The sequence below is a fragment of the Phoca vitulina genome, unplaced genomic scaffold (genome assembly GCF_004348235.1).
Source record: "Phoca vitulina isolate PV1807 unplaced genomic scaffold, GSC_HSeal_1.0 scaffold22, whole genome shotgun sequence".
NCBI classification, from domain to species: Eukaryota; Metazoa; Chordata; class Mammalia; order Carnivora; family Phocidae; genus Phoca; species Phoca vitulina.
This window is the reverse complement of record NW_022589725.1, coordinates 11,814,363-11,838,958: the sequence shown is the minus strand read 5'-3', so window position 1 is coordinate 11,838,958 and position 24,596 is coordinate 11,814,363. Positions and strand designations below refer to the sequence as shown.

The following is a 24,596-nucleotide window of genomic DNA, read 5'->3' as shown; positions in this document are numbered from 1 at the left end:
CATCAGGCTCCCTGCTCAGCAGGGAGTCTGCTTCTCCCTCTGACCCTGCCCCTCTCATGCTCTCTCTCTCTCTCTATCTCATTCTCTCTCTCAAATAAATAAAATCTTTAAAAAAAAAAAAATAAAATAATAATAATGATAAAATAAAATAAACTTGATTTATCTGCTACTCCCCTATCTAGAGAGCTAAGAGTAACTCTCACATCTTTGCAGTGGGGTAGTCACTTCAGGATATAACAAAATGAAATCCGAAAGTATAATGGTTAAAATCAGGTTTGTCAGTTCAGGTCCCAGCTTTGCCACTTCCTACCTTTGTGCAATGGGCAAGTTGTTTTTACAGTTTGTAGCCTTAATTTTTATATCTTAAAAAAAAGAATACTGTATTACTTAAATTCACAACAGGGTGGTTATAATATGTAAGGTGCTTATCACAGGATCTAGTATATAGGAAATGCTGAATAAGTGGTGCTTCTCCGGGGCGCCTGGGTGGCACAGTCGGTTAAGTGTCTCCCTTTGGCTCAGGTCATGAACCTGGGGTCCTGGGATTGAGCCCCACGTCCGGCTCCCTGCTCAGCGGAGAGCCTGCTTCTCCCTTTCCCTCTGCCTGCCACTCTGCATACTTGTGCTCTCTCTCTATCTCTCTGTCAAATAAATAAATAAAATCTTTTTAAAATAAATAAATAAAATCTTTTTTAAATAAATAAATAAATAAATGGTGCTTCTCCAAAAACAAATGAGAGGGTGGTTTCACCATTGTGTTTAAAGGACTATATTATGGTGAGAGACTCTGGCTGCTTGAACCTGGAAGAATCCAAAAAGTGTTATTTTGAAATTTAAAAAAAAAAAAAAATTTGCATATATATATATATATATATATTTAAAAAGAAGCTGTTAAGAGGTGCCTGGGTGGCTCAGTCAGTTAAACGTCCCACTCTTGATTTTGATTTTGGCTCTGCTCATCATCTCAGGGTTGTGATATCGAGCCCCGTGTTGGGGCTATGCTGGTCACGGAACCTACTTAGGATTCTCTCCTTCCCCCCTCCCCAAATTAAAAAATAAGTACAAAGAAGCTGTTAAGCAAGGCTTTCATATGTAGGCTTGATATTGCTAAAGCTGAGATAACTTAAGCCTTCATTCTTTATAGCTTACCCATCCTTAATTTTTCAGTATTGGTTATTTGAAAGTTCTCATCTTACGTCTGCCTGATTTCCTCCGTGGTTTAGGCTCTGAATTGCATTATGGAAATGGTAGAGAAGACAAGGCGCTCCATGGCAGTTCTGCGGCGCTGTCAGGAATCTGATCGTGAAGAACTCAACTACTGGAAAAGACGATGTAACGAAAACACAGAGATGAGGAAGACAGGGAGCGAGTTGGTCTCCAGGCAGCACAGTCCTGGGAGCGCCGATTCTCTCAGCAATGGTAAGGGGGAGAGTCTCACCTAAGATGACAGGGAAGGCTTTTTGTATTTTACTTTAAAGGAAGATGGTGCTAGATTGTGGAATTAGAAAGACCCAGGTGATTATGAAGAGTAAATGATAAAATATGTCAAGGATTCAGTAGCTGGCATGTTGAGGAAATACTGTCTAACTCGTAGATAATGAGAATATTTGTGATTTTGTTGTTTTTAACACTCTATGTGCTGGGTGATGATTAAGGAATAGTTGTTAAAATTACCCTGGCTGAATGTCCTAGGTACTCTCATGTACATCACAATTATTCCTCATCAGTAGCCCTGAAAATCTAAAAATATTCCCCTCACCTTCCCTGCTTTCCCTTCCACTCCCCATCCAGGAAAATACCATTTATCGACCTCTGTCTGGAGGCCTTTAGTTTGTTTTGTTTTGTTTTTAAGATTTTATTTATTTATTTGAGATAGAGCGAGAGTGAGTGAGAGAGAGCACAAGCAGGGTGGGGGGAAGGGCAGAGGGAGAGGGAAAGCAGGCTCCCCACTGAGCAGGGAGCCTGACTCGGGCCTCAATCCCAGGACCCTGGGATCACGACCTTTGTGAGCCAAAGGCAGACGCTTAACTATCTGAGCCGCCCAGGCGCCCCTGGAGGCCTGTATAAAAAGTTTTACTATACCAAACTGGGTTGTCCCATCTTGCCTTTTCTCAGCCTGAAGCAGCAAAGATAGGAACAACTATTCTCTCAATCCAGGGTACATGCAGGATACCACAGCTTTTTCTTCGAAAGTGTCCCATCACATTAATCTAGTAACTAAAAAGGTTGCCCTATCCAAAGACACAGCTAAATGAGGGGCCATCTGTGATCAGATGTTTTCCCCACCTACCCACTTCAAGCTCCCTCTTTTTACGAGGGAGAATGAATCTCTTATTATGACAACCTAGCATGTTCCACAGATGACAGTTGTTAGTCTAAAAAAGACTTAAAAAAAAATGAGGCGAAGTCATTGGTAACCAAAGGATCCCACTCCCCACCCCTCCCACAGAGCTGATTCTTGAGGCCACCGTAGATTAGCCACATTGTGTGGGATATCATAGCAAGACGTCAGGATACTTGTAGGTGCAAGGTAGCTACACTTTCATAAAAACTGCAGAGCTTGGGGCACCTAGCTGGCTCAGTCAGAAGAGCACATGATTCTTAACCTCATGGTCATGTGTTCAAGCCCCACATTGGGTGTAGAGATTACAATCAATCCATCCGCTAAATGACACATACATACAAATGCATGAACAACTTCAGAGCTCATCCTCAGGTATCCCGCGCCATCTGAACCTTCACAAATAGTCCCCATAAAAACTTGCAGAAATATCCAGAATTCACCTTCCAAATCACAAACCTTCCCCCAGTCAGTCTGCATGTGTTTAGGTGAGAGTCAGTGTGGTCCTGAGGCAGCTCTTCTCTAGCTCCAGTGGCAGGTCGTCTTGGGGGTATGTATGTATGTATGTATGTATGTATGTATTTATTTATTTTTATTTATTTTTATTAGACAGAGAGAGAGACAGCAAGAGAGGGAATACAAGCAGGGGGAGTGGGAGAGGGAGAAGCAGGCCTCCCGCGGAGCAGGGAGCCTGATGTGGGGCTTGATCCCAGGACCCTGGGATCATGACCCGAGCTGAAGGCAGACGCCTAACGACTGAGCCACCCAGGCGCCCCTAGATTTTATATTTTTTTTTATTTTTCTTTAAGATTTTATTTATTTGACAGAGAGAGACACAGCGAGAGAGGGAACACAAGCAGGAGTGGGAGAGGGAGCAGCAGGCTTCCTGCTGAGCAGGGAGCCCGATGTGGGGCTGGATCCCAGGACCCTGGGATCATGACCTGAGCCAAAGGCAGACGCTTGACGACTGAGCCACCCAGGCACCCCTTCTTGGAGGCATTTAAACATGGCTCTGCATTACCCTCTGTTCATCTTTTTCAGTATCTTCATTTATGCATAGTGTATATATTTCATATTTTTATTTTACTGTTTATTTCTCTTATATCATGTTTGTTGTAGTGTAGAAAGAAAGCATCATTCATATCCTAAGTAATCATGCTATTCAAAATGTGGACCAAAACCATTCCAAAAGAATTTGTTATTGGACCATGATTGGTTGAGGGGCCTTCCGCAGCATGTACTGGGTGCTGTTTGCTTACTTTGACAAGAGTCCTCTACATTAAGCAGTGTGCTTGGAGACACGGTGGTTGTGCATTCTGGCCTGTGTTCCCTATCTCTTTATGGACCATAGCAGTTTGTAGACTAGCATTTGGAGCAGCACTGTGCTACACTCGGCAGTGTTCTTGGGCGTAGCACACAAACATACCAATGACTTCAAAATAATTAGATAATTTGTGGTTTGTGGGTGTTTCTGTTTTGGGGTTTTTTTTTTGATAATTCGTGTTTTAAATGTTTGGTGTATGCGGAAACGACTCGTGGATTATTTATTCAAGTGTTTAGTATTTAAGTATTTTGGTGATTTGGAGAGAAATTGACTAGAGACTGGATAGCATTATTACTTTTCCCATTTAAAATAATGAAATAAAAGTTCCCTCTATCTGAACATTGGTGATTCACAATATTTCAGGGATAAATTTGGTTCAGACGACAAGGGATGCATTTTGGTATTTTACTTAAGGATGCATAAATAGGTAGGAAAAGGATAAGGGAAAAGAAGAAAATGATCATGGTTTTCTCTGGGGTGTGGGGTGGAGGCTGTGGTGATGGAGAGTACAGAGTGAGTGCTCATCATCTTCACCAGCTCTTCTGAGGACAGGATTGCAGGTCTGACTAGCATCCTTTAAACAGCACTGTGGCTTACTACTACTCATCTCTTGGGGATTTGGGGTTGTTAGAAGTGTCTTTCTTGACCTGAAGTTTTACGGATGTTCACTTTATAATTTTTTCACCAAACCACGCATTAATATTTTTATGAACTTGTTAGTCATCTAATCCAAATCAAATGAGTTTCAGAAACCATGAATAGACAGCGAAGATAGTGTAGTTACTTGGGGGAAAAAAAAAAATTACCAGAACTGAAAGGCAAATATTCCAACTTGAACTAGTCTACCAATCAAACAACACTGTGGAAGAAACAAATATCAGTTAGCATCATTGAAAGTTAGAATACAACCCTGAAGGAAAGTCGTTTTAACTTAGAATTCTCTGCTAGAGCTGGGTCGCCTAGGTGGTTGAGCACCCAACTCTCAGTTTTGGCTGGGCTCATGGTCTCACAGTCGTGGGATCAAGCCCCAAGTGGGGCTTTACACTGGGCGTGGAATCTTGGGATTCTCTCTCCTTCTCCCTCTGCCCCTCCTTCCCAGTTTCTTTTCTTTTCTTTTTTTTTTTTTTAAGATTTTATTTATTTGACAGAGAGAGCATAAGCAGGAGGAGTGGGAGAGGGAGAATCAGACTCCCTGCTGAGCAGAGAGTACGATGCAGGACTCGATCTCAGGACCCTGGGATCATGACCTGAGCCAAAGGGAGACGCTTAACCGACTGAGCCACCCAGGTGCCCCTCCTTCCAATTTCGAGCATGTGCTCTCTTTCTCTCTCTAAAATAAATGAATAAATCTTTTTTAAAATTCTGTACTAGACCAAAACCATTAAATGTTTGATTAACAACCCACAGTTTTTCAAAACATGTACCTCTTGGGGTGCCTGGGTGGCTCATTTGGTTGGGCGTCAGGCTATTTGTTTCATCTCAGGTCATGATATCATGGATCCTTGGATTGAGCAGCCCCATGTTGGGCTCTGTGCTCAGCAGGGAGTCTGCTTGATGGTTCTCTCCCTCTGCTCCCTACCTGCTGGTGTGTGCTCACTCCTGCGCTTACGCACTCTCTCTCTCTCTGTCGAAAATCTTTTTTAAAAAATGTATCTCCTATCTACCCTTTATCGTGGTATCTACCACAATTGAGTAGGATATATCCTAAAAGAGGGAAGGAAACCAGAGTGGAAGACATGGAATTGATTAAACAGGACCCATCTTTTTTTTTTTTTTTAAAAGATTTTTTATTTATTTATTTGAGAGAGAGAGAATGAGAGAGAGCAAGCACATGAGAGGGGGGAGGGTCAGAGGGAGAAGCAGACTCCCTACCGAGCAGGGAGCCCGATGCGGGACTCGATCCAGGGACTCCAGGATCATGACCTGAGCCGAAGGCAGTCGCTTAACCAACTGAGCCACCCAGGCGCCCAAACAGGACCCATCTTAAGAACAGAAGGAGGGGCTCCTGGGTGGCTCGGTTAGGCGGCTCAGGTTATGATCTCAGGGTTCTGGGATCAAAGCTCAAGTTGGGCTCCCTGCTCAGCAGAATCCTGCTCCTCCCTCTCCCACTCCCCCTGCTTGTGTTCCCTCTCTGACTCTCTGTCAAATAAATAAATAAAAATCTTAAAAAAAAAAAAATTTTTTTTTCCATAAAAATAAAACATGTTGGTTATAGACCACTTCTAACCCTGTGCTGTTTATCCCTTTTGTAGATTCGCAGCGGGAATTCAACAATAGGCCAGGAACAGGATATGTACCTGTGGAGTTTTGGAAAAAAACTGGTACGTATCTGTGTGCTTCTATGTCACACACTCACTAATTTGTGTGAGCCTGGAGCACATGTTTGGGAGAAAGGTCTTTGGCTCATAACTTTCTCCTCAGAACTCTAGGCTCCTTCCTTTCTCCCTCCAGCTTTCGCATACACCTGGACTGCGCTTCACAGGATTTTTTGCAGGTCAAGAATTTCAAATGACTTCTTACTGCATACCCTTCTGCTGGGTCATCCTGAGGCATTAAGTAACCAACTTTTCCTTCCCTATTTATATGCCTTATTTCTGAGCATATAGCTCAATTCATTTCTGCCTGTTGTGTTCACTTGAATCTTCACACACTATGTTCACGTGCTACCACATTTGGCTCCTTCTGGCCTTGGAACAACCCTCCACTCTTCCTTTCACCTTCATTGTCCCCACTTTGTCAAGACTGTTCTTGGTGGGTCTCATTTTCTAGCAGACTAAAAGGAGGGTGGGTCTGCCTATTGCAGTAAGATAGTGGATAAAACTAACCTCATGTCCCTAAATCTGCCCTTGTCCAGACATGAGCCTTCTTTTCCTTCTAGACTCCCTTTTCCAGGACCATTTTTTTGTAGTCCAGTACAGTTCTTGGGTTTTTTTTGTTTTTTGTTTTTTTTTGAGATAAAATTTACTTCTGCAAAAGTTAATACTTGTCCTTCATAAAGACTCTTTCAGGAGCATCAAGATCATCATAAACAAATGGACAAAAGATATGAACAAATTGTGAGAAATACAAATAAACATACTGCAGAGTGTTTGTTCTGACTGGCAGTTTAGGAGAATATAAGATAAAGCAGTTAGCCCCCAGAGTCTTTATTGACATATATTTGTTGACCTATTTTTAGATGACCTTGTTAACGACACTAAATAATTCATTAGAGGTTTATTTATGAAATTATTAGGTAGACCAACGTTGAATGTGTGCAGATTTTTTAAAGATTTTCTTTTACTTTATTTTTATTAAAGAGCCAGGAGCCTGATGTGGGGCTCAGTCCCTAGACCCTGGGACCATGACCTGAGCCGCAGGCAGATGCTTAACTGACTGAGCCAGCCAGGCACCCCAAGATTTTATTTTTAGCATGGGGCTTGAATTCACAACCTTGAGGTCAAGAATTGACACTTTATTGACTGAGCTGGGTACCCCAGTACATGCAAATTCTTAAAATCATTCCTGTCTCAGACTTAGCCACACAAAATATTATTTTGTCATTAAAAATAATTTGGGGGCGTCTGGGTGGCTCAGTTGGTTAAGTGTCTGACTCTTGGTTTCAGCTCAGGTCATGATCTCATGAGTTGTGGGATCAAGCCCCAAGCTTGAAGATTCTCTCCCTCTGCCCCTCCCTCTGCTCACACATTCTCAAATAAATAAATCTTAAAAAAAAAAAAAATTTGGAAAAATACATAGCAACTTGGAAAAACCTTTTTTCAGTGGGAAATGGGGAAATATGTATTACCAAGAAGTGGAATAGAATTATCGGAAATGAAGATAGCAGTTGTTAAGGTAAAGAGCAGGATTACCATGCACAAGATCTCCTTGATAACTAGTGATTTCCCACTTGGGAGGTACCTTTGGTTAACTATAGTTAAGAGCCAAACTTTGGTTTTGAACTGTTTGGATTTGAGTCCTTGCTCTGCTCTGGTGTCATCTGTGACTTAGGTGACTTCAAGCTGTGACTCTTACTGATGGACCCTTAACCTTAGAGGATAAAATATACGTTAGGGCATTATTATGTTGACTTAAGAACCCTATCTGGAAACTAATAAGTGGGTCATGAAGGGCAGTGGTGGTGGACCACAGTGGACCTGTGTAGATACCAAGAGTGAAAGAAGCGTGGAGTTCACTGTCAAGTCAACTCAGCATCATTCTTGTCTTTTGGAGTGAAAAGATCTTTTCTTAAGGCTGGAGTAATAAGATGAAAAGTTTTAGGATGGCAGCCTAGAACACTTTATTTAGATGATCTTTGAGCCTAGGCCATGTGAAAGAACCAAGCCATAAAGGAGTTTCCTTAGGCTTTTGGCTTTTCTAGTCTTGTGGACCCGAAAAGGCGGTCACTCACATTGGATCTTGGAGATGAGGCTCAATGCATAGTGTATGCCATTTGGAGTGTCCATTCTGTGGAAACCAAGCAGGATGGTGGTAGTGGGAGGACGTGATCAGGAACCAAGTGGGGTGATACTGATAGTGTACAGGGCTTTGGAAGCCCAGGCTCCTGGCATGCGCAAATCCATATCTTTAGCCTACGTTGCTCTGCTGAGTTCAGTCGTCGTCTTCTTTTTTTTTTTTTTTAAAGGTTTTATTTATTTGACAGAGAGAGATAGCAGAGAGCAGGAAGCAAGCAGGGGGAGTGGGAGAGGGAGAAGCAGGCTTCCAGCTGAGCAGGCAGCCTGATGTGGGGCTCGATCCCAGAACCCTGGGATCATGACCTGAGCCGAAGGCAGACACTTATCAACTGAGCCACCCAGGTGCCCCCTGAGTTCAGTCTTCTATACCTAACTGCCTCCTGGCCATTTGTACCTGGATGCCCCAGAGGCACTTCAGTCTTCCCACTTGCCTCCATGTGGCATTTTGCTTATTATCTGTTTCATTTCATAGCACTACCATTCATTCTTCACCTTCACCTCCAGACTCTTAGATGCTGCCAGCCTCATTCTGCTTCATCCCTTCCTCTATGCCCTTGGTCCTGCCTAAATTCAGAGTTTCTTCTGTCAGCTTGATTTCTACTGCCCCAGCCTCTCGCAGGCTATCTCTGCCTTCAGTCTTTTCTCCTTGCATAGAACCCTTCAGGAGTTAATGTTTTCTTTAGAAAGAGCCAAAGCCCTTAGCATGGGATGTGAGACTTCACAAATACTCATTTCCACCTACCATCTCAACCAAGACACATTTTCTTGATCTTCCCCGTCACTTGTAGAGCTGACCACTTGTCTCCTTGGAACTCTTATCTCTTGTACTGACATACGTCATGGACCCCCAAGCCACCTTTGTACTTGATCACAAACATGTAGGGAAAAAGGACTACGTCCTAGTCCTCTAGGTATCCCCAGCCCTTAGCACAGTGCTGCCCATCTATACACCCAACAAGGGAGTACATGAACAGACAAATAGTATAAGAATAAAAGTGAATGTATATGTCATATGTTAAACCGTGTGTATTTTTGGAAAAGTCCTCTTGTTTTAGCTCCATCCCTTCTCGCAAGTGATAGGGAGTGGGAGGGAAAAGATTTCTCGGCCAGTTGATTTTACTGTCACTTTCTTCTAGAAGAAGCTGTGAATAAGGTGAAAATTCAGGCCATGTCAGAAGTACAGAAAGCTGTTGCTGAGGCAGAACAAAAAGCCTTTGAAGTGATTGCAACAGAGAGAGCTCGGATGGAGCAAACCATAGCGGACGTCAAACGGCAGGCTGCGGAGGATGCCTTTCTCGTCATAAATGAGCAAGAAGAGTCAACAGAGGTCAGAGTTCTGTTAGCCCTGGGGGCTGGGGGGGCCAGGGCTGGGGCAGCTGCAGTCCCCGAGCCCACTGTTTTCTTCTTAAGTGCTAGGCAGTAAGATAAAATGGTCAGCTCTTGAACTAGATGATTATAATTTTTATCTAGTACCAGAAGAATTTTGTTTCTTAATTATTATATTCTTAGATAAATCAGCTCATTGTATCAGTTTCAATTTTGAAAACTTACCCTGAAGACAGGGTGGAATTACATGATTATGAAGGCTACCTTTGACTAGTGGGCTCACCAGGTACCAGAGACACAGAGTTAAGTGTATGTGCTGCCTTTTTGATCCTCACAGTTACCCTATGAGGTAGGTATTGTTGGGTTCTGATTTCACACAGAGGAAACTGGGGCTTAAGGAATTTTCACTGCTGTAATCCCTCGGTGCTGAAGCCAGGGTAGGGGTGAGGAGATGCAGGGCCCTATGGCATTTGGTCTGTTTATAAAGAGGATAGTTCTTGCATGGATTGAAGTGACATACCGGGCAGACCTGCCCACCTCTCCAAGACCCAAGGCCCAGCACATGGTGATGTTTCTAATCCAGGACACTTGTACCACAGTGAGGACAAAAGTAAAACTGAAAAGAAAAAAGCGTATGACAAAAACATCGTAATAGTCCTTTGGAATATAATAAAGTTCTTCTGTAATTTTCATTTCAGCCATTTTTCAGTTTTGAGATAAATTTTAAGTCTTGAAACAAGCCTATTTCTGTAAGTAGGCAGATCCATTTACCAGTTGAGACGTAAAGAACTGGGAGGTTTTGTTGGTTTGGTTTGTTGAAACAGCAGCAGTGTTAGTCTCACTCTATGTAAATGGTGCCCTGCAGTACAGTAGTTCCAAGCATGGCAGGTGAAGAGGAACGTGCCTACGTCTCACGTGGCCCTCACAGAGGATGTGGGGAGGTTCCTTGTTCTAGCACCCCAACAAGGACACTGAATTGTGAGAAAATAGTTCCATTAACCCTCTTCTTGTCCATCTTCCCTCCTACTTTTTCTTTAGAATTGTTTTTGAGCAGTGACATCTCTTTTTGTTGTGTGTATTTAATTATCTGTAGCCATCCACAGCTGTATCAGCATCCGTTCATATTTACCTGCTTTTATATCTGTGTTTATCTTTTACTGCGTGTGCCTCCAAAAAGGGAGTGGAACATTTTGGCTAAGAGCATGAGTTCTGGATCTAGACTGCGTGGTTTAAATCCCAGCTCTCCTTTTATAGCATTGTGCTGTGAAGGACCTGTCATTTTTAAGATTTTATTTATTTATTTGACAGAGAGAGACACAGCGAGAGAGGGAACACAAGCAGGGGGAGTGGGAGAGGGAGAAGCAGGCTTCCCGCTGAGCAGGGAGCCCGATGTGGGGCTCGATCCCAGGACCCGGGGATCATGACCCGAGCTGAAGGCAGGCGCTTGACGACTGAGCCACCCAGGCGCCCGAGGACCTGTTATTTTAAACAGTGCACAAAGTGACCTGTAGATGAGGCACACACCAGCACCCATCCCAGCAAACTTTCTTTCCAAAACAGGGGAGTGATAGCAGGACCGAAGCTCTGGGTTAGTTTGCATTGGACCAGAAGGGATGAATTCCCTTTATTTCATCCAGAAAATTCTGAAGTCCAGCAGGCATCTCTGGGGTTTCTTAATTCATTCTCTGAGAAGTGGTGGGGAATAATGAAGGGAGCCCAGAACGGGAGGTTAGGAACCCTGAGTTCTAGTCCCAGTTCCCCCTCACAGTGGCAGCATACCCTTAAGGACTCAGTTTCCTTCTCTGTGTAGTGAATGTGTAGCAGCCCCTGTCCTGCTGGTCTCATAGTTTTTACAGAATATAATGAGGTCAAGATCGTGGTTGTGGAAGTGGTGGTAAACGGTAGTGCACTGTAGACAAAGGATTTTTTTACAGTGTAAAAACATACACGTGTCAGCTGTGGTAGCGCCTGCCCTTGCAGAACAGCTGCGGCCTCTGAGAGTCTCCGAGTCTCCCCTGTAATGCCTCGGGCAGAGGGGTGGAGTGAGAGGTCCCCTCATCTCTGCCACCGGGCACCTTCTGTCCTCAGCCTGGATTTCCTTGCCAGCCTAATGGGCTAGCAGTTGATTTTCAGATGGGGAGTCATTTCTCCTTTGGGCCGGGTTTGCAGTAAGGTCAAGGAGGCCTGGGAAAGGTCCCAGGGATTTGAACAATCCCAGGTTGTTCTGGTAACAGGTGATCCCCAAGCCACACTTAGACTCTGTAGTACAGGTACCTCTCACTTGTTGAAAGTTCACATTATGCCTTTGGTTTTACAAAAGGCCTATATGTTAGTACCTGTTCTCACTTGCTGAAAGAAATCTGGAAAGCATTTTCACTTTAATGAGAAAAGGGAAAACACAAAAATAGCGTTCAGCATTTGTCATGCAGCAAGCCCAGCACACGGCCTGAGCAGCAAGGCTGGCCCCACCAGGCTCCTTCCCCGGGAATTCCACTCTCAGCAGCTGGCTGTGAGAGCTTTGAACTGGGTCTGTGCTTTATCTCCATTTATTTTATGCATCCATTAGCAAAATGTGTCCTACGGAAAAGCGTAAGAGAAGTTATTTTTTGGGTCTGGGAACACTCAAAATTTTCCCATATAAATCAATGCTAATTGTTTCTCCGCTTTACACCATTTCAGCTTATGAAAGGTTTCATAGGAAGGCTCTACCTCCAGGTGCAGGGGAACCTGTAATAGTGGCAGAGACTGATGATCTGTGCTTAACAGAGCAAGGTCTAGAATCCCCATTGTGACTTCCCTAAGTAGTGACTCAGGAGGTTTATAACCTTCTCCTACTAGCTACAAAGGACTGTTTGGCCGTATGTGTTGCTCCAGCCTTGAGGAATGCTGATCCGAAGGGTGATCACAGCAATAATACACCTTTTGCCTTATATCTCAGCAGGAAGCCTCATGGTTGTCGGGGGGAAGAAGACACAGGAAAAGAAAACCTACAAGTGTCCTTTTCACCCTGGCTGCTCTGACACCAGCCACGCTGTTGTTGCATTTTATGGTCCTGCCTCTTTGGGGGCCTGTTTATCTTGTTTTATTTTGTCCCATAAATGATGAAATAATCTATTATAAACATATATGGCAGCCAAGGTGAAAGTACTAGTGGTGTAATACTCTGTCCTGGTTTGAGATGCCCTTGCAGGCTAGGACAGAGAGGGAGTAGAGGCTCTCCCATTCGGCTGGGGCTGACCATGGGGCTGACACATTGGCCTGTGTTTCCACGGTGGCCCCATGTGGGCAGTAACCAACCAATTTCTTCCCCACAAGTGGTAATGTCCTGCCAGAGCATCATTTGGAGTCAGCCTATCACACTCAAAAGTATGACATTCTCTGGAGTGTAGTTTGCTTGAGGATCCATAAATGCATCCTGGGAAAGATGTCTCTTCCCTATTCTGGTCCTCTGGGTGTTGGTGCTGGGCAAGTTTGGGCAGTCCCTAAGTGTATTTCCTGAGAAGCCTGTTGTGTTAGAAGGGAGTCTGCAGTCCTTTGTAACCTTGAGTATAGTAGAGTCAGGGGGTTCAGCTTCTAGACTTTGCATAGCCATGTAATCATTTTACAGCTTTAGGCCACATCCCTGCCTACTGGCTCTCAGTGTCCCATCTGCAAAAGGTGGGCTGGATGGCTGCAAGCACTTGTCTGTTGTTTTATACTTGAGCGGGTGTCCAGATTTCATTGGGGACAGTGTCTGTCTTCCCTGAGGGGATTATGGAGTGATCAGGCCATGCCTCAGATCGGCTTCTGCCATTCTGGAGACCCTTTGGTGGGGGTGGGAGGCCAGCTGGTGCTCAGGTCCTTCCTGACACCTAAGAGAGCCTTGCCTCTTCCTGCTAATTTCACCTGGCCAGTGCCGGGGGCTTTTTCTCTTCTGAGTGGGTCCTGGGGGCCTCGGGTGCAGGCTCACTCGTGGAGTCCTCGGGGGAGCCTCCGGAAGGAGACTGCCAGGGGGCGGGCGCTGGGAGCTGCGGGAGCTGCGGGAGCTGCGCCTCGTGGCAGCCTTCTTCATGCTGCTGCTCCCCTCCTTAGCTGTCGGACGGAAGCGCGGTGCCGTGTGTTCACTGAGCGTCCTGCCGCTGCGCTCGCAGGCCTGCCACTCGCAGCTCTACCCGAGTCTCACTGGCTCCTCCCTTCTGTCAGAATTAGTGCTCTCCCTTCCTCACCTCCCCCCCATGCATTTCTGCTAAAGCCCAGCAACACCTGCCCCTTCCGTGGCAGGTGCAAAGAGTAGCAGGAAAACTCGCGGGGCACTGAGTTTGGAGGTGCTGGGGGGCTCCGTGAAACAAGCCCGAAGTAGTCCTCTGATTGCCAGCCCACCTGTGACGAGACGCATCGCCGAAAGGAGAACGGGCACAGAAGTTGCGCAGCTGCCCGCACTCCTGGTCCCCTGGCAGGGGGCTTTTTTAAAGGATCAGGTGTTGTCGGTAAAAGCTATCAAGATCATTTCTCTGTTGAGAGCAGCAAGAGAAAAAACATTATCTAAACACACGTGTGCATGTGTCGTGTCGGGGACCCTGGGACAGAGTTTGGTTTGGTCACTGAGGATTAAATGTGAGTCAGAACAATGAGTAGGTGCCTTCGGCAGGAGGTGAGAGCTCCCCCCGCCCTTCCCTGGCACCCTTCGTCCTGCTGTCCTGCCAGCCCATGGCAGGCGGTTTGCCTCTTCCTGCCGATGAAGGAGATTCAGAGAGGCGTGTGTGTCTGCCACGCATCAGCACAGAGCAGTTGAAGCAGGACGAGCCCAGGTGTGTGTAGCTCCAAATGCCACGCTCTCCCCACACAGGATCCAAGCAACTAACCCTTGCCTGTGTCTTGCAGAACTGCTGGAACTGTGGCCGCAAAGCCAGTGAGACGTGCAGCGGCTGCAATATTGCGCGCTACTGCGGCTCCTTCTGCCAGCACAAGGACTGGGAGCGCCACCACCGCCTCTGTGGCCAGAGCCTGCACGGCCAGAGCCCCCACGGCCAGGGCCGGCCGCTGCTCCCGGCAGGCAGGGGCTCCTCGGCCAGGGCCGCCGACTGCAGCGTGCCCAGCCCAGCTCTGGACAAGACCTCGGCCGCCACCTCACGCTCCTCGACGCCCGCCTCTGTGACAGCCATCGACACCAACGGACTCTGAACCCAGGCTCCCTTCCCTCTGATGACCTCACAGCGCAGCAGGACGTGGCACTGGGGGCCTGGCCGTGGGAACCAGTGCAATGAACTGTCGGGTCATCAGCCAAAAGTGAAGTGGAGGCAGGAAGAGTGCAAGCCCAGCAAACACTGCTCCACGGCCTCTCCGGACACTGGCCCCAGTTTCCTGTCTGTGGCCTTCGGGGAGCTAGCGTGCCATTCTCTCTGCACACAGGCAGCTGGCCAGAGCGGCCGCCTCCTTCCTGGGCTCCCGGGTTTGTTCCTGTCCCAGCTGAAACTGGCATGGCCAGCCCCTTTTCCGTGTAGACCACCAGCTCCCCTCCCTGCCTCTTGAGGCGGCAGAGACTGTCACATGCGCCCCACCAGGCTGGAGGCAGCTCGCCCCCCGGGCACTGTCTCCCACTCGGCTGTCCTGCAGCAGAGGCCTGGAGGCTGACAGCAGGCTGTGGAGGAGATCCCCTCTGACGGGGTAGCTCCTTTAGCCCCATTTCTACCCTCAGCAGATGCCACTGATGAGCCCCACCAGGACTTGGGCCGGCAAAAGCAGCACTCAGGACTCTCTCCTCGACCTTGCTGTTCAGACTTGTCAGATTATCAGATATCACCGGAAAGAAGTCACCGTTTCACTAAAAGCTCCCATAATAATGAAAAACAAATAAAACTGCCTTCAAGCATCACAGATCATTTTGGACAAGATTTTCCACCCTGGCTTGCTTGCTTTAGTTTGGGACCCATTTTTTTCTCTCTTACTTGATTTTGCTTATGCAGAAAATAGTTTACAGCGCATGGATTGGTCTGCAGGAGAATGAGACTCAATTGTGGATAGTCTGTTCTCTCTGAGCATGTTGGCCAAACTAGTATCGTTAAATCATTGAATGGATGATCTCTTGGAAATGCAGAACCTTTTGTCACCGCTTGACTGTTTGCACAGTCGTCTTGTTCTGTGTCCCTTTTATCTGAGGCCACGCATGTCCAGATCACTGTGTGGATCTTCTCTTGGTCTGTGTTTGGCCCCTTTTAAGCATGGTTGTCCCATAGGATGTGATGTGTTGTGGTTAGGTCTTGCCTCCACAGTCAAGGCCTGGTCACATCCCAGCAGCCTTCCTGGACCTGAAAGAATTCTTCAAACCTCGCCCATAATACATATTACGTCAACTTATTATCAGGCATACAGTCTCGGTTTCCCTTATGGTATCTATTTGATAGCTTCCCTCTTGGAGCTAAGAAAAGTTCTGTGAAATGTGACAACCATTTTGAGAGAGGCTTACCAATTTTTCTTCCCATCATCAGGGAGTTTTCCAGATGTTTACCTGGCTCTCCAAAGATGACATCACCTATACCCCTTCTAACATGTTAGGAACTGCCATGCATATTTTCCCTGCCATTTGCATTTTGCTGGCAGCCCAATGACCCTGACCCTCTCTCTGTCCACCTCCAGGCCTCCAGCACCCTCTTGCCCCAAGGAATCCGTTGGGGTGACTTGGTTGGCCCTGCTCCAGCTGGCCCATGAAAGCCCAGCTTTAGATGGCTACCTTCTGTGTGCTGACCATAGTGAAATAAAAGGTCTCCGTCTCATCAAGGAAAAGGGATCAGCATAGTAGCATTGTCCTCATATACATGTGTAGCTTACCATGAGAACTTTCAAGTCTTTACTGAAAGATTTTCTATCTTACAAAGAAACTCAGTGCAAGGCGCCTTTAAAATACCTGGATTTACATTGCATAAATTAAGGTATACCCAGAGAATGAATAATGTTAACTTTATTGTGGAATTCTGTAAACTGCAGCAATTGGTGGGGCATCCTGACTTCAACAGGAATGAAATGAGGACCCTGGGCAGGACATGGGATTCCATTAAGACATGAGATGTCCCATGAGGAGGTGATGGAGCCTGTAAATAAGAGCAAGAGGTTATCTCGTGGCGCCCACTGGATCTGCCCCCAGTTCACTGCCTTTTCAGTGGCAAGATGCACACGTGGGCAGCTTCTTTAAATCTTCAGTGGCCATAAGACCACCCAGGGTAGCCCAGGTTTTTCCTGGTTGGAATAAAAAGCCAGAAACAACAGACTGTTCATGAGGGCTCAATGTCAGTTTCTGTAGCTAAGGTTTGAGTTTGGTGTGCAGGCGCCTGCTGACCGTTGTGGGCTGTGGTTCTAAGGACAGCCAGGTTGCAGAGGTACTGTGATGCTGTTCTAGACTGCTTTGCTCGTGTGTTGCCCAGAGGCCAAGCTGGAAATCTAGGCAGTACTCTACACTGTAGTTTAGTCCTCAGACCTTTTGCTATTAATTTTAATCACTTTCACATCTAGGTAGCTAGGGCATCTGTTCAAGACTTCCTGTTTAGATGTAAAGAACCCCATTGTTCATCATCCTCCTCTCTAAAATTTTCCTGTTCTCTGGTTGGGAGGAGGAGGGGCACTGTCTTGGGATGGAGCAGGGGGAAGGGTTCAAGGGGCCGGGGTGAGTCCAGCTTTCCACTTGGTCTCCACTGTTTGCTCACCATCCTAGCTACCAGGTTTGGAGTACAAGTTCAGGCTTCCCACTTTTCATGTAGTTAGACTTAAAATATCTTGATATAATTAGGCTGCTTAGAGAGGACCACCTTGATAGTTAATATTTGGGGGGACAAAAAAGACCAAGGAGATAAGACTGAAGATCTTGTCAGGGCAGCCCCAGGCTCTTTGATATTATTGTAGAAATGAAAAGCAAAGGCGACACGTGCCTGTCCACCCATCAGAGGACATCTGGAGGATGGGGCCAGTGCTCAGCATCGCCCGCTGAGGGACGCTGAGGAGTGATGGGACTTCATTGTCCTCTGCGTGCAAGGAATGGTTGCAGGAACCAGAGACGGCCAAAGTGGCCAAACTGGGAGCCATCTTTAAATGTTCTGAGGGATGCTTGAGGGCTGGATCTTCATACCCTCCGTCTTCCTTTGGGTCCCCACCACCTGCATCATGCCTGACTCCATTCAGTGGTGAAAATGGACTCGGGAAGAAGTTGGTTAATTACACCTGCTCAGGAATAAGCAGCGCACCCTATGAGTTGTGTGAGTGGGACTTGCACTTTGGAGGGTCCCTGAAGTTCCAGGGGTGGGCCTCTAGCAGCTGTGCTCAGGCACATTCCTGTGACCCTGAGGTCACAGAACACGTGGATCTTGGACAGTGCTGAGTCATACATATCCTAGCGGATCTAAGTCTGGAAACCAGACACATCTACCCAGCACAGGTCGGTGTCATGTTGGCTGCAGTGCGGACATCCTTTGCCCATCTGGGCCTGTTAGTCCACCAGGAGCTCCTCACTTCTTGGTGTCAGCATGAGCATCTTCAGCTTCTAGACAGAAAATCTACACTTTACTCTGTATGGCCTTGTTCCAAAATCAGATTGATCCCCAGGGCTGTCACCTGCTTGCAAAGGGTATAGACCTTGTTCTGGGTAGTTCCAGAAGATATCTCAGCAAATGGAGTTGAAGGTTCAGCAACACTATTGAAATTGTATGGTAGTGAGCTCTTCAGAATGAAAGCATAATGACCAGGTAGCCATTTGTCCTGGAAACTGTAGGAGGTATTATGGATTGAATGAATCATTGAAAATAGAATACATCTTCAAGGCCTTCTTCAGAACTGCTGTCAGAACCAGGTCAGTAGACCAAGCCAACTTAGATTTGGTGGCGGAGGGCTGGTTTGGTTTTTGTTGGTTTTTGTTTTGTTTGTTTGTTTTAAGCTATTTGCAGAGAACTGGGTGGTGGCATGTTTGAACCAAATGTAAGAAAAGCCAGAGGGCCGTGGACTGTTCCAGCATGGGCCAGATGGCCAGCTTGTCCGGGGTGGGGTGGGGGGCTGGGCAAGCTGCTGAGTAGGGCCCTTCCAGCTCTGAGTGTCTAGTTCTTGTGAAACCAAAACGTTGATTACCTGCCTCTGCCCACGTGCGTTGACATGCTCATTTCCAAAGATGATGGTGCAGGTGACCGTTTCCATCGTGAGCCAGGAGAAGGTTAGGAGGCCTGAGGGTGGACCTTGGATCCCCCCTTGCCCTCCACGGCCCCAGAAATGGCACTTCCCTGGAGGACCCCATCTAGTCCGGCCCACAACTGCCCAGTATACACTCACTGATGCTTATACCAAATAGGGCGTGTGTCCCTGCCTTGGAGTTGGCAGAGAGAAGCAGCAATAAGCATTAGGTGAATGATTGAAAGTGCTCTTTGGCTCAGCAGCCTTCGGTCCACTTTCATGGCTTTCCAAGTTCCTGATGAGGCTACAAAAGCTCCATCCATAAAAGAAAGCCAATAATGTAAATAAATAGAAAACCATGCCTCTGAGCGTGGCTTTAAGGGGGGATGATGAATGTGAAAGCACCCACAGGATGCAGTAGTCTGGTTTCTCTGTGCTTCGTCATTTTACTCAGATAGGAATTTTTGTTACTTAACTCTGTGCATAACTTATTTAATGTACTGTATAAATGAACCAAAACTGTTAAATATGTATTTAGTTTGTTCTACTTAAAAGTAGTCAATAAAAAGGCTATATTCCTTTTCTGGCTCGGGCTGGAACGCGACGGGGAGGGAAGGGGGTGTACACACTGAGCAGTCCTGTCAGCAGGCTTCCGCAGCCGCTCCCCCTCCTCTTGGGGGGCCTCCAGGGGTTCTTGCCATGGCCTAGAGAGCACCCAGGGGAGTGAAAGCCGGAGGTACTGCTGAGGAGCTGGTTCCAGCTTCTAGGCCTCTGGGAAGCCAGCGGGGGGCCCAGGCCCAGTCAGGCTGGCTGCACACTCTGGGCCTGCGGTCAAGGGCAGCAACAGCTCTGTTAAGTGATCTTCCACAGAAAGTGCAAAATAGGGTAGTGGACTTGTAGGTACTTTTTTCTCATAGCTCTTAAGTATTTCCTTCGAAATTTTTAACATACCTGGACTTGTGATTATTAATTCCTGTTCTTTTACACTGATGTTAAATCATAGACGAGTGCATTGTTGCCTTCATGTTTATTTGCTTAGTGGTTGTATGATTTAATTGAGGCTGTAATTTTCTTAACTCTTCTCCTCCTGTCAGGTGGTTGGGTTGCTTTCAAGTTTTCCCTGTCCAACATACTGAAGTGAACCTCTTCCTTCGCATGATTTATTTCTTTGGGATAATTTTCCAAGGTGAGAGTTCTAGAACTGAACTTCTCTTGGATCCACGGAGCATGCGTTCAGACTGCTTTCCCTGAGCACCCACCAGCTTGCAGTGCCTCCAGCAGACCCCGTGTGGTACGAACATGGCTCTGAGGGGGTCGAACCCGCGGTGACATGACGCACACTTGGGTGGCACAGCCGTGCACACCTGGATGTATGGAGTCTTAGGCTGTCAGTCCAGTTTCCTAGCTGGTGACCTGAGGACTCACTTCCCAAGGCCCTGGCCCCATCCTCACTCCTGTCACCTGAATACCCATCTCTGGCCTCTGCCCTAGAACTACTTTTTATTTAAGATTTTATTTACTTGGAGAGAGTGAGCGAGCGAGTAGGGGAGGAGCAGAGGGAGAGAGACAAGTGGATTCCACACTGAGCATGGAGGCTGACGCGGGGCTCCATCCCACTACCCTGAGACCATGACCCGAGCTGAAATCAGAAGTCAGACGCTTAACCAACTGAGCCTCCCAGGCACCCTGCCCTAGACCTACTTCTAAGCAGCCTTGCCCTAGAGGCTTCTTGGCACCACCGGCTTCACAGGCCTCCAAAATGCAAAGGGGGTGATCTTAGGGTAGGGAGAAAGGGTTGGGCTGTGGCCATGGCCCCAGAAGGTGAGGTGGGGCTTTGCTGTATGATCTTTCATGCCGATGGTGCCAACTGCCGGTCTCTCGGCAGCTGCCCAGCGCTGCAGTCCACCACCTAGAACAATAACAGGATCTCAGCCTTGTGACTGTCAGACTAGCACAAAAGCACATTTGGTAGACAAGTCAGCAATCCAGTCTGCCTTAGCTCTGAAAAAAAATCCTAGGGATTTAAGTGATAATATAATATTAAACTTACTACAGAAATCGCAGACCAGAATACTTGCCATTACCATAAAAAATCCAAATGCTGGATAAATTCCAATGAATGCACTTTTTAATTGCATTGCTGAGGTCACAGAAAGTATAGGAAATCCCCAAAGGCCAGGGAAAAAATGAGAGGAGTACAGTAAACCAAAACCACAGAGGGTGTTGAATACAAAAGAGGAAATGTGTTCTGCCTGGGGTCAGGAGAAATTTCACGAAGTTGGAGTATGAGGGATTAACTGCCTCTGGGGGCCGTGTAAGCCTCTACAAAATAGAGAAGCAAATCTAGGACCTTTCCAGGGAGCCCCGTCACTGGCTTTGGCCTCAGCGATAAGGCAAACAGGGTAAAATCTGTCTGCAAAGGGAACTGAGCAGAAAACCCTGCCCCTCTGAAGAACAAGAATCTGACTGGAGACTCGACTCATGTCTGCCTTCTCCTGGGGCTGAGGAATTAAGATGATTCTAGGCCTGGATGCAGTATCTCCTGGTGTCTGGCAGAAGCAAACATGCAAATCCTCTAGAGAAAAATCAAAATATCAAAAATACTGATATATCAATTATAAAGTGTCCCCCCAAATTACTAAACATCCCAGGAAATGAGCCACTATGAGCAAGAGTCAGCAGGAACAGCAAACAATTGATTTAGACCCCTGGGACTTCAGATACTAGTATCAGGTACAGAATGTAACTACGAAACCTCTAAAGATGGTTTAAATAACCAGGCAGATTTGAAAGTCGAATTCTGGAGAGGACAATCATTGAAATTCTCAGTACACCGCTGACCAGCATAGCAGATGCATCTGAAAATGAGCGAAGCCTAGACTAGGAGATGGAAAACAGGGAAGAGTTGTTCCTTCTGGAACATAGGTTTCAAGTGGAGAGCTCTTTAAAATTTTACGAAGTATGGAGTCAAGGAGCCAACTGACTTGTTTCTCAGTATAAAGGGAAATTATTGGCCTGAGATGATGACACAATCTCAGAATGAGCATACGCATCGGTCTGAACTCCTCTTGCCTGTCTGTGCTTGTTTCTTCCTGCTGGAATTTCAGGGTCCTGAGTTGGGTGTACCCCCTCTTCAGCTGTCCTCCCTCCCTAGAGAGTTGGGGGAACCCACAACCACCCACCTGCCCCTCCCCCCATGCCCCAGGACAGCTTCATTGCCTGGTGCCTGGCGCCCTCTTGTGGAAAGAGCCAGACTTGCTCCCTCCGGTGCCTCCAGCCTGCAAGCCAGATTCCTATCCAGGGTGCACACCCCAGCAACTTTTCCTTTCCCCTTTGCACCAACCTTTTCTGAAGCTGCCTTTCTGCCCCATGAGTTCAGCTAACATTATCTCAGTGCCTCCTGGGGAGTTCCAGAAACAAAGAGGACTTAACCCCACCACCTTTTGGTGGCTGGGCCCTGGATAGCCCCTACCAGATCACCCTCCACCTCTGTACACCCATGGCTCTTCCTTGCTGCCCCAGCTGCCATCCTGCAGCCCCAAGGTTTGGCCTCCTTTCTTCCTTTGTTATAGCTGCCATTGTTTTCCAGCCCTGGGCTGGCTTCCATTACTAGCTGATGCTCGAGATATCCCTCGGCGTTGTTCACGCTTGACAGCAAGCGGCTGTTGGTGCCAGGGAGTCAATCAGCTGTGTGACTTGGAGCAGAGTACTTGCTTGCTGAGCTTGTTTCTTCATCCATAAATGGGGAGTGCTAACGATGCCTACGCCGTTAGGTTGTTGTGAGGTGAAATGTGATCGTATGGGAGTTGTCCTAGCACAAGGCCTGGCGCTTGGGAAGCCTTTGTAAACGGAAGCTGTTCTCATAGTCTGCTTCTCCTTCTGCCAATATGTGATTTCCTTGAGGATTCATCTTTGTCTCAGTATCCTGCCTGAAGCATGGTGTCCTGCTTACGTATTTGTTTTGAGAATAACTTCCTAGGGGCACCTGGCTGGCTCACTTGGTAGAGCATGCGACTCTTGCTCTTGGGATTATGAGTTCAAGCCCCATGTTGGGTGGAGAGCTTTAAAAAAAAGGATATATAGAGAGAATAACTTCCTGAAGGCCCATCTAGTTCTCAGTCCCTTTGTTTTGACCCATCAGAGGCTGTGTTAAGGGGATTTCGTTATGTGTTGCCCTCCAAGAGTTAGACTGCAATGGCAGCCATTTAAGACTGTGTGCACCTGGCCTGGCACTGGGCCAGTCCCCAGGACAGGTTTAAATGTGTGCGGGTGAGTCACTGGCACAGATGGGAGGAAAGTGAGGACGCAGGTGCAAGGAGTGGGTGAGGGTGAGGGGGTGGTAGCTGGTGGAAGGAACTACGAGTTCTCCCAGCATCTGTACTCTGCCTGCCCTTGAACTGGGTGCTGTTACCTGCTCAGGACACTTCACTGTCCCCAGCACCTGCCACAAAAGAGGTGCCCAGTGGCTGCTGAAATGAGCTGAAGAGCAACCAAGAGCAGGGCATGGAGGGCAAGGCCTGGAAAGGTGATCTAAACCCGATAGCTTTGACCTACTTCAAGGCTGAGGAGGTGTCTGGCGGGGAGGAAGCCATGGGGGAGGCTAAGAGGGAGTGACTGAGGCTGCCCGTAGCCCAGCTCAGCTGGTGTGTATTTTAGGGAGTGGGGCTGATAGCTAAGGGCCTTGAATGCCAATTCAAGAACTCAGACTTCACCTTGATGCTGAAGGCAGTGTGGAGCCATGGAAGGGTTTTAGCAGACTCCTGTGGTCCCCATGGCAGTGTTTTGAAAGCCCCTTGTCTGTTCCGTTATGGGAATAGACTGGGGGGGGGTTGGACTAGAGATGGGAAGCCCAGTGAAGAGGCTGCCACAGTCTCCTAGGCCAGAGGTGATGGTGGCCACGAGCTGGGGGTGAAGGTGGAGTTCAGTAAACACAATGTAAAGGCCTGGCCACCTCCTCTGTGCCCCCGCGGCCCCGCTGAAAACTTTGCTCTCGCTGTAGCCTCCAGGTTTGCGGTCCAGCCCCCACCCCCACCCCCAGCGCTCCCCCACCCCTGCCCCGTTACCTGCAAGACATCACGCAAACTCCCTGTGGCCCAGCCTCCTGGCTCACCTCCAATCCCTTACACTCCAGGGTCCGCCTTCTGCCCCCTTTGCGCCCCAGCCACCCCTCACAGCTGTCCAGACCCCGACTGGACTGGGCTTTCATGGCTCGAGCCCAGGACACCCTCCCAGCGGCCGCGCCCCGGTCCTGCGGCACTGACCACACTCCCCTCCCCCTGCAGTACCCTCCCCAGCTCCTCGGAGCTTCAGGAAGGGAGGGAGGACACTGCCCGTCTTAAAAAAACAAAAAACGTGTTAACTCCGTGGTGAGGCAGGCCAGGGAACAAAGGCTCTGGAGGCACTCTCTTCCAGAGCTGATGGCCTGCGGATTTCCGCATCTTTGTTCAAAGATACCAATGGGAAGTTTTTAGTTTTGAGGGTTTGCTGTCGCTGTTTTTATGGAGGAAACAACAGAAACAATCAGAACACAGGACAGAAAGCAGGATTATTTTCTCCTGGAAGGGCTTCTTCTCTAACCAGGACACTGAGCCCTCCTCACGCCCGCCTGGAGCTGTGTGTCCCTGGTGCTCGCTCCACCTTCTAGGGGGGAGGGGCCACCTGAGCACAGGCCAGCAAGCCACCAGCGACCCCTGTGATGTGGGAGCCGCTCTGTGACCCCCGCCCCAAGTCTGAACTCCTGTGGGGGTCACTAGGGAGAAACCCCAGGGAAGACCCTGTCTAGAGTCCCAGACCAGGACGTCCACCCTGAGCTGATGCCCTCTGAGTCGTCTTTTTGGCACCACCAGGGCATTCAAGAACACTGGTGAACTGTCACTTAGCCCACTGGCCGGTCACTGCTGGCTTAAAACCCACCACAGCTTCCTCAGGATGAAGCACATTCGAGGCCCTGCTGCCCCCCCCCCACCCTCGCCTCAGCCCACTGGCCCCTGCCCCAGCCTCGGCCCACTGTCGCCCTGCCCCAGCCTCGGCC

At 47.8% G+C, this 24,596-nt stretch overlaps 1 protein-coding gene across 2 annotated transcripts in view; it reads left to right on the top strand.

Moving 5' to 3' along the window:
- Positions 1–19,152, top strand: part of CBFA2T2 (CBFA2/RUNX1 partner transcriptional co-repressor 2) — a 153,335-nt gene extending 134,183 nt beyond the window's left edge. Inside the window, exons 8-11 of one of the 2 annotated variants that reach the window (XM_032420168.1) lie at positions 1,224–1,419; positions 5,918–5,986; positions 9,259–9,446; positions 14,306–19,152. In XM_032420168.1, coding sequence (XP_032276059.1) covers positions 1,224–1,419; positions 5,918–5,986; positions 9,259–9,446; positions 14,306–14,605 — 753 coding nt within the window. In that variant the 3' untranslated portion in view covers positions 14,606–19,152. Of the gene's footprint in view, positions 1–1,223; positions 1,420–5,917; positions 5,987–9,255; positions 9,447–14,305 lie in introns of both variants that reach the window. The other variant, XM_032420167.1, reaches the window with a different exon arrangement.
- The last annotated feature ends 5,444 nt before the right edge of the window (positions 19,153–24,596 follow it).